Raw genomic sequence first — 10400 nt, forward strand, 5'->3', positions numbered from 1 at the left:
GCATAGTAATTTACACACGTGCTTTGGTGAGGGGCTTTGATGCCAGGCACCCGTACAATGCGGAGTGATTGTGTATATAATGAGTGAGTATTTGAGATAGACAGATTGAGTACTCTGAGAGTGTGAATACCTGGGAATATCGTTGTGATACCTTAAATTTGACATGTAGACATATAGATATAACATTCCTCATGCTAGCTATACTTGACATGTTATTATCAGGGTTGGTCTTTAATTGTGAACTTGAAAGCATGTCTAAATTTTTGTACCATGAATGAGCTGAATATGGAATTTTCTCTGAGTTATTTACTATTATTGTCACTATCTTACATGTGTTGTCATTATATTGGTTCTGATTGTATCCTTCTAAACTCGTCACTGCTTTTAGCCCAAGGTTAGTCTTGTTAATTATTGAGTACATTTGGTCGGTTGTACTCATATTACACTCTGCACTTCGTGTGCAGATCCTGGTACATCTGGACGCGGTGATTGCTAGATCGTTGTCAGTACTTGTTTGGAGACTTCAAGGTAGCTGCTATGGCATCCACAAATCTTAACTCTCTCTCCTTTTATTTTCTTCAATACTGTTCTATTATTCAGACAGTTGTACTAGAATTTTGTTTTAATATGATACTTAGTAGTGCTTATGTACTCGTTGACACCAGATTTTGGGGTGGTTGTAGTAGCATTTCATCTATTTTTATCAGATGTTTATGACATTTTCCGATGTTGAGCTTATAAAAACATGTTTTATTCAAATGTATAGCTATTATATGATTGTTGGCTTGCTTGGCAATTGTGTTAGGTGGCATCACGACAAGTTAGAATTTTGGGTTGTGACACAATGATTGTTTTGTCTTATTGAGCTTCTTTGTCAAGCCATAGTCATATACTTGTCTTATTGATTCATGATTTAGGGATTAAATGGCTTATTTCATTCATGATAAATATTATGATAAGACTTCTGAACATTGAAATTGCTTATTAATTTGTTGAGACGAATTGAATTGCATGATTAGCCATAATTATCTTTTAGCCTTATGTGTTTTTTATCTGCATTTCTATTATTCTGATTTAGTTCCTCTGATTATATTGTCTCATACATATATCTATGAGTTTGAGAGTTGAATATTCTGAAAAAAATGAGAATTCTGGCACCACATATATTATGAGCCGTTATTGGTTACTTATAATGTTGTGTGGATCGGGTTGCATGCCGCAACGATATTATGTGTGGATTGGGTGGCACGATGTCACGACTCAAGTCCCACCAAAGGAGTCGTAATGGCACTTAGTCTCTAAAACTAGGTAAGGTTATCACCTAACAAAATTAATTCAACAAAACATGATATAACAAGACAGAAATTTATATAAAAGCGGAAATAGAGTTAATGCAATCATAAGTGGCGATAATCAAGAAAATCTCCCTAAATCTAGATAGTACAGAGTCACGGCCTCTAACCGAATACAAAAGAAAATCTCAAAAATATTGTTCGGATATAAAAATTGACAGTATCAGTGTAGGATATGACTCTAAGGGACTACGATGGTCAATGCTTCTCTACCTTGAATCCTCGCAGTAAATGTAAGCTCTTAGTACATAGGTCTGCTGCCTCTAATACCTTAATCTGCTTAAAAATGCCCAAAAGTGTAGTGTGCGTACAGCGCGGTAGGTACCCTGTAAGAATCAGGACTAATCACGGTAAAGTAGTGAGGAGGTTCAGGTAATGTGATATTTACTAGTCAAATATCATGTAAAATATATCATAGACTGGCAACAGGAACTATAACAGAAACTATAGCAATAATCTCATAGGAACAAGTGATAACAATTCAATGCAAGTAATGGCTCAGCTTCAACAACAAGTCATCGAATTGAAATGCACACATACGGCACCTCGTGCCCGCATTTTTATCACAATAACAATAATCACCCTTATCACTCCGCCCTGACCCAATCACAATAGCCACCCGTATCGCTCTGCCCTGACAAAATCACAATTGCCACTTGTATCGCTCTGCCCTAACAAAATCACAATAGCCACCAATATCGCTTTGCCCAGACAAAATAATAAAAGCAATCGTATAGCAAAAACCCTATGCCAACACCCAATCAATCTGCTCCACATATCCACATGTTCCCCAATAATCACAGAAAAATAATTCCAAAGTTTTATCAAGGATATGAGTTCATAATTTATCAACTAGGTGCACAAGGACATGAAATAGCAAATTGTGGATGCGTATTTAACAAACAAAGCATATTTATGGCTAAAACAAGTATAGTGATCATGTTCACATAGCCACAAAGTGATTAAGCATGTTTCATATATAATATATCCTCAAATAAACGCATGTTTCATAGCCTAAGGTCTAGCTCAGTCCTAAGCCACACATAGTACCCGTGTATATGCCCGTCACCTCATGTACACGTCATTTTTCACATAACACAAATAGGCAATTAAGTCCAAAGCTAAGGGGTATTCCTCCACACAAGGTTAGGCGAGATACATACCTAAAACAAGACAAATCAAGACTCTAAAAATCCCTTGCCTCTGAACGGGTCAAATCCAGCAAAATATAACTCAATAACATCAAAATACCATACTAAACAACCCCAAACAATAATGATTTGATCTTCATAAAAGTATATAAAGTCAACCCCTGGCCCACATCTTGGAACCTAATAAAACACACAAATCCCGAATACTCGTTCCAATACGAGTCCATATATACAAGTTTAATTCCATTTCGACTATGAATCAAGGTTCAAATCCCTATTTTTTACTTTATAAAAGTTTTTCCAAAATCCCCAAATTTCTCTTGTTAAATCCCATGTTTTGATGTTAAATCTTGTGATGGATTCATGTGAATCTCATAGATATATGTTAGAATCACTTAGGTCTAAGCTGAAACCCTTCAAAACCAAGATCCCAAGTCTATGAAGTGGTGAAGAATGAAATAAAAATCCAAAAATCTCGTTTATATACAAAATCGGATCTCCCACAGTGCTGACAGCACTTTTCCTAGTGTGGTTCAAACTTCCAACCGCACTCAAAATTTTGCAGCCCCAATCCAAGTTTTGCAGTTGTAATCCAGCAGTGACTGCACTTCTAGCCTTCACTAAAATGACCATAACATTATGCAAAAATGTCCAAATAACAAACCATTTAATTTTCTGGAAACTAGACTCAAAGGGCTACAACTTTTGATTTTTGATAATCACCAAATTCCTCATAGATTGGGAGATACAAACCTGCAGATTTCCTGTTGTGACCCTCAGTACGGTACACACTTTGGACATTGCCTCCGCACTCTGGGGTTTGTGGCTGCACTTGAGGCTTTGCCTCAACACTTCAAAAGTGCCTTAAGCACTCCAAAAAGTGCCTTCCGATCTTCTAGAGCTCTAGAACATCATCAAAGTGCCGAAATGCCCAAACTTGTTCAAAACTCACCAGAACCTCTCGGGACCCAATCCTATCGTCCTAAAAATTCCATAAACACTATCCACACCTATATAAGGTCTCAAAACACATATGGAAACATCACATCAAAGGATCATAGACCAAACCACATGTTGAACTCTCTGAAGTCCATAAACTTCTAAACTTCCAATCAAGTATCTGATTCATGCCTAACCAACTCGGATCACAATCAAACTTTGCACACAAGTCCCAAATGACAAAACGAACCTATTCCAAGTCCCGGAACCACAATATGAACCCGATAGCCTAAACGTCAACTCCCTGTCATACCTATGAACCTCTAAACTTTCAAATTTTCAACTTTCGCCATTTAGAGTCTAATCAACCTAGGGACCTCCAAATCCAAATACGGGCATACTCCTAAGTCCAAAATCATCATACGAACCTATTGGAACCATTAAAATGCCATTTTGGGGTCGTTTAAACAAAAGTCAAACCCCATCAAACTCTTCTATCTTAAGCTTGCAACCTTGGAACTAAGTATTCCAATTCAATCAAAAAGCTTCCTGAAATCAAACCAACCATCCCCGTAGTCATATAATGTCGCGCCCCAACCTCGGGGAGCGTGAACGGTGCTCAACCAAGTGAACCCGGTCGAGAAAGCCTATTAAACCTTTCCTACCCGACTCATTCATAATCCAAAAAGGGATCGCATCACCATTTGTAAAACAGGGGAGAGATCAGTTATATAAATATATAAACGTTGCTAGTTCATTTTTCCTTATATACATTATGCCATAGTTGAGTTTCCAAAATACAACTCGATCCAAAGACCACCCCAACATACATACATGACCCACATAAACGTCTACGGAGCCTCTAAGAGTACAGAAGAGCAGCATGACAATGCCGGCAACAAGGCCCCGGCTATACCTCAAAATATGAAAACTTATACAAAAGAAGGACTACATGACCCCTGGGAGGAATGGGGCTCACCAAGACTGCTGTGAGGAGAGAAATAGAGCACCACTATCTGCGATCGGCACTATCTGCGATGGAACCACCTACATCCATTCAAAGATGTAGCGCCCCCGGCAAAAGGATTGTTAGTACTGTTGAATAGTACTAGTATGAAGGGCAAACACCAATCTTAGTAGAATGAACAGTGAAACAAAGAGAAGGCAATCATAATAACAATAAGTACTTCAAAGAAATACAAAGAAACACCAAGTAAGGATCACATAGTTTCCCATTCAATCTTTCCATCTTTTTAGGTTAATAATCTTTAGTGCCAAAGCCATAACTCACAATGCCACCATGTTTTTACACGGAATCCGGTCTTGGCCCGACCGGCTAAGCCATATCAAGTGAGACATATCCATATCCACAATGTAAATCAATAATTCCAACACAAATGCCACCATGTGTACAGCATGGCGTCCGATCTTGGCCCGATCGTCTAAGCCATCTCACTTGAGACATAACCTCTTTCAATTGTTCACTCAATTCACATTTATTTCCCATCTTTCGTTACATGGAACAAACAGCCTCATTTATTAAGTAGTTCTTGGCACTTGGGAACATTTTACAATTCAAGTCTTTTCCCTTTTTATCTGTTCAAATAACATTATCATTCATGTTGATAGGTACCATCACATAAGGTATTGCACATATAAGGGAAGGAATTTGGAAAAAATCATAATAACGTTCTCAAGTAGCATGATGACATAGTAAGCATCTAAAACAATTAGGGAACATGAATCTTTCAACCCAACACACTAAGGCAAACAAATCTAGTATTATCAAGTCGGAACTTACACCAATTATTCGAACACCAGGAGTTCGATTCTAAGAAGAAGAGAGTTAGCCATACATACCTCAATTGTGCTTCTTTAGACTCTACAATTAACCGAAACCCTTAGCAACCTCAATCTATTTTTGCAATATACAAATTGAACCCAAAATTAGGAAAACGTTCATGGTTCTAGTTCACTTTTTATTTTTCCCACACTCTTTATCACATGCATGCAAGATAAACAACCCTCGCACCCATGGACCATCTTATTAATACCCCATTATAGCTATGTTTGAAATTAAGAGCTGGGGTGATGAAGTCTTACCTTTTTGGATGAAGAATTTGGTACTCTACTTGAGTATTTCCAAGCTTTGAGTGATGGTTGAAGATTAATTGATGGGAATTAGGCCCTCCCTCTAGAACCCTCTCTCTCTCACACTAGAAATATCAGAAATGATCTTTAAAATAGACTAAATAGGTGTTTTAACGGAATGGGGCTCGGGTTTTAAATTAAGAAAAATGGTGCCCCGACACAGGTCTGCGGTCACATATGCGACCGCATAATGGTTATGCGGTCCGCAAAGTGACCGCAGAAATGGCCCTCAGGGGCCTAAACTTTCGACTCAGGTATGTGATCAGTATGCAGTCCGTATACTTATTCTGCGATCGCATAATGCACTGCAGAACTCCCTCCGCAGAAACCCAAGAGGAATTATGCGACCGATATGCGGTCCGCATATTGATTATGAGGTCGCATAATCGACCACAAAACTAACCTCAAGTTGGCCAAACTTACTGCTTTACTCTGCGGCCATTATGCGGTCCGTAGAGTGATTATGCGGTCGCTTAATGGGCCACAGAAATACGTTCTTCTACGAAACATTTTCCTCTCAGTCCGTAGGGTACTGTTCAACCCAAAAAGTCCGAACTTCTACTATAGTAACGCAGGAATCTATCTTGGCACCATGAAAACCTGAGTTTTTGGTTAAAATTTTACGGGTCCTTACACAAAACAACAAATACACATATGGGGAGCATCAAATGGGGAAAAGAGTCTCAAATACACAAAATGACCGACTAGATTGTTACATTCTCCCCCTCTTAAACAAACGTTCATCCTCAAACAGGTTTAGAATCATACCCAAGATATCAAAAAGTTGAGAGTATATGCTCTGCATATCATGTTCAGTCAACCAAGTTGCCTTCTAAACCAGTTGACATTTCCACTAAACCTTCACCGATGCAATATCCTTCGACCTCTGCTTTTGAAACTTCCTACACAAAATGGGCAATAGATCCTAATCAAAAGTCAAATCCTTGTCCAAAAGCACCACGCTGAAATCCAACATATGTGACGGATCCTCATAGTACTTCCGAAGCATGGAAACATGAAACACTGTATGAACTCCCGATAAGCTAGGTGGAAAATCAAGTATGTTGTCCACCTCTCCAACTCTCTCTAGAACCTCAAAAGGACCAGTATACCGAGTGCTCGACTTGCCCTTCTTCCCGAACCTATCACACCCTTCATGGGAAATACTCTAAGTAGAACCCTCTCACTCACCATGAATGCCACATCACGAGCCTTCCTATCAGCATAATTTTTTACCTAGACTGCGTTGTACGAAGCCGCTCCTGAGTCACTTTCACCTTCTCCAAAGCATCACGAACCAAACCAGTGCCCAACAATGTAGCCTCCCCAGGCTCAAATCAACCAACTAGAGAACGGCATCGCCTCCCATATAAGACCTAATACAAATCCATTTGTATGCTCGACTTGTAGCTGTTGTTGTAGGAAAACTATACTAATGATAGAAACGGATCCCGCTGGCTCGTAACATATCTTTGATGATCTAATAGTTCGCTCGGACTGCTTGCCGTCTAGGGATGAAGTCGTGCTCAACTCAACCTGTGTGCTCAACTCACGCTGCACGGCTCTCCAAAAATGTGAAGTAAATTAAGTACCTCAATCCGAGATAACACACACAAGCACACCATGTAGGCGAACAATCTCTGTAAGATAAATCTGAGCTAGTTTCTCTAAGGTGTAGGTAGTCATGATTGGAATGAAGTGTGAAGACTTGGCCACTCTACCTACAATGACCCACACAACATCAAATCTCCTCAAGGTCTGTGGTAACCCAACCACAAAATCCATAGTGATACGCTCCCACATCCACTCCGGTATATCTAGCCTCTAAAGCAACCCACTAGGTCACTGATACTTATACTTACCCTACTTACAGTTCAAACACCGTGCAATATACTCAACAATATCTTTCTTCATGCTCCGCCACCAATAATGTTGTTTTAAATCATGGTACCTCTTCACGGCACCCAGATGAATGGAATACCGCAAACTATGGGCCTCTTTAAGAATCATCTCCTGCAACCCATCCACATTAGGAACACAAATCCGATCGTAAAGCCTCAATACCCCATCATCACCAATAGTTACCTCCTTAGCATCACCATGCTACACTCTATCCTTAAAGACAAGCAAGTGGGGGTCATCATAATGACACACCTTAATAAGCTCCAACAAACACGACTAATATACAGCACAGGCAAGAACCCTGCTCGACTCTAAAATATCCAATCTCACCAACCTATTGGACGAAGCCTGAATGTAAGGCCCCGTAAAATTTTACCTAAAACCTGGGGTTTCGTGGTATCGAGTTAGACTTATGTGTTGATGATTGTAGAACCGAAGGTTTTGGGTTGAACAGTGTATTGGGGAGTTGAAGAAAAATTTTGGAAGTACATGGCATTTCTGTGGTCAATTCTACGGTCGCATAACTGATCTGCGGATCGCAAATCTATCGCAGACTGAAGCAGAAATCTAGGCAAATTTTTGGACCATTATGCGGTCCATTATGTGGTCGCATAATCATTTTGTGGGCCGCACAACCCATCACATATCCAACACAAAAATTTTGTGGGCTGCTCAACCCATCATGTCGTCTCCAGAGAAGGAATTGAGGTTGATCCTCAGAAGATTGCAGCTGTAAAGAATTGGCCTAGACCTACTACCCCAACAGAGATTCATAGTTTCTTGGGCTTAGTAGGATATTACAGGATGTTTGTGGAGGGGTTCTCTACTCTTGCCTCTCTGTTGAATAAATTGACGTAGGAGGCGGTTAAGTTCCAATGGTCAAATGCTTGTGAAACAAGCTTCCAAGAGTTGAAGTCAAGATTGACTACGGCATCGGTGTTGACACTACCAGAGGGTATAAATGGGTTTGTGGTATATTGCGATGCTTCAAGGATCGGAATTTGGTGTGTATTAATGCATGGAAAGGTGATAGCTTATGCTTCTAGGCAACTCAAGAATCATGAAAAGAACTATCCAACACATGACTTAGAGCTTGCGGCGGTGGTATTTGCATTGAATATTTGGCGTCATTATCTATGTAGGGTCCATGTAGATATATTCACGGACCATAACAGTCTTCAATATATTTTAAAATAGAATGAATTGAATCTGAGGCATAGAAGATGGCTTAGTTACTCAAGGATTATGACATTGATATCCTATATCATTTGGGGAAGGGATGTTGTGGAGGATGCTCTTAGCTGGAAATCTATGGGTAGTTTGGCTCACTTGGAGGCATGTCAAAGGCCGTTGGCCAAGGAGGTTCATCGGTTGGCTAGTTTGGGAGTTTGTCTTGTGGATTTTAGTGAAGGAGAAGTGATTGTGCAAAATAGGGCTGAATCATCGCTTGTTGTGGAAGTCAAGGAAAAGCAATACAATGTCCCATTGTTGGTACAATTGAAGGAGGGGATTCATAAACATAATACCATGGCCTTTTCTCTTGGCATGGATGATGGTACACTAAGATACCAAGGGCGGCTATGTGTTCCAAATGTAGATGGTCTCCGGGAAAGAATCATGACCGAGGCTCACACTTATAGGTATTCTGTGCACCCGGGATCTACAAAGATGTATCATGATCTTAGGGAAGTCTACTGGTGGAATGATATGAAGGCCGAGTACCAAAGTCCCGGTGGGTTGGCACAAAACATAGAAATTCCCATGTGAAAGTGGGAGATGATCAATATGGACTTTGTGGTAGGACTACCTCGCACGCCTCACAAGTTTGACTCGATTTGGGTAATTGTTGATCGACTCACGAAATCATCACACTTCTTACCTGTTAAGACTACCGACATAGCAGAACTGTATGCTTAGTTTTATATCAAGGAAATAGTCAGGTTGCATGGCACTCCAGTTTCTATTATCTCGGATCGAGGAGCACAGTTCACGGCTAATTTTTGGAAGAGATTTCAACAAGGTTTGGGTACTCAGGTGAATTTTAGTACAGCCTTTCACCCGTAGACTGACGGGTTGTGTTCTTGACTTCAGGGGTAGTTGGGATGATCAATTGTTGCTCATAGAGTTTTCCTACAATAACAGTTTTTATGCTAGCATTTAGATGGCACCGTTCGAGACTTTATATGGTAGGAGATGTAGATCTCCCATAGGGTGGTTCGATATTAGGGAAGCGGAGTTGATAGGGCCAGACCTAGTGCATCGGGCTATGGAAAAGGCTAAGATCATTAAGGAGCGGTTGCAAACTGCTCAGAGTCGTCAGAAGTCCTATTCAGATGTTCGTTGTAGGGATTTGGAGTTCAAAAAAGATGATTGGGTATTCTTGAAGGTTTCCCCTATGAAGGGTATAATGTGGTTTGGTAAGAAAAGGAAATTGAGTCTGGGGTATGTCGGATCATACAGAATCATTCAGAGGATTGGTCAGGTGGCTTACAGGCTCGAACTACCTCCAGAGATGTCTTTAGTGCACCCAGTGTTTCGTGTATCCATGTTAAAGAAGGTGGTTGGAGATCCGTCTCTTATTATTCCGATTGAGACTATTGAGGTTAATGAAGAATTGACTTACGAATAAATTTCAGTTTCCATTCTTGATAGGCAAGTTCGAAAGTTGAGGAACAAAGTGATTGCCTCCATGAAAGTACTATGGAGGAACCAGTAGGTTGAAGAGGCCACTTGGGAGGCCGAGGAAGAAATGAAGAATAAATACCCTCATTTGTTTGAATATCCATGTATTTATAAAGTTGTGTTCTATGAAAATGCTAAGAGTTTACCTTCTATGAATTATGTATCATTTGTATAGTTGATGTTAATGGTGTTCCTTTTTGGTGATATACTGCTCGTGAGGCCA

General features: G+C 40.0%; 1 protein-coding gene across 1 annotated transcript; it reads left to right on the top strand.

Annotated features, from left to right (window-relative positions):
• Positions 1 to 9761: 9761 nt before the first annotated feature.
• On the top strand, positions 9762 to 10124 carry LOC138897381 (uncharacterized). The gene has a single exon (XM_070183346.1). The coding sequence runs from the start codon at positions 9762 to 9764 to the stop codon at positions 10122 to 10124; it is 363 nt and encodes a 120-aa protein (XP_070039447.1).
• The last annotated feature ends 276 nt before the right edge of the window (positions 10125 to 10400 follow it).

The sequence above is a fragment of the Nicotiana tomentosiformis genome, chromosome 8 (genome assembly GCF_000390325.3).
Source record: "Nicotiana tomentosiformis chromosome 8, ASM39032v3, whole genome shotgun sequence".
NCBI classification, from domain to species: Eukaryota; Viridiplantae; Streptophyta; class Magnoliopsida; order Solanales; family Solanaceae; genus Nicotiana; species Nicotiana tomentosiformis.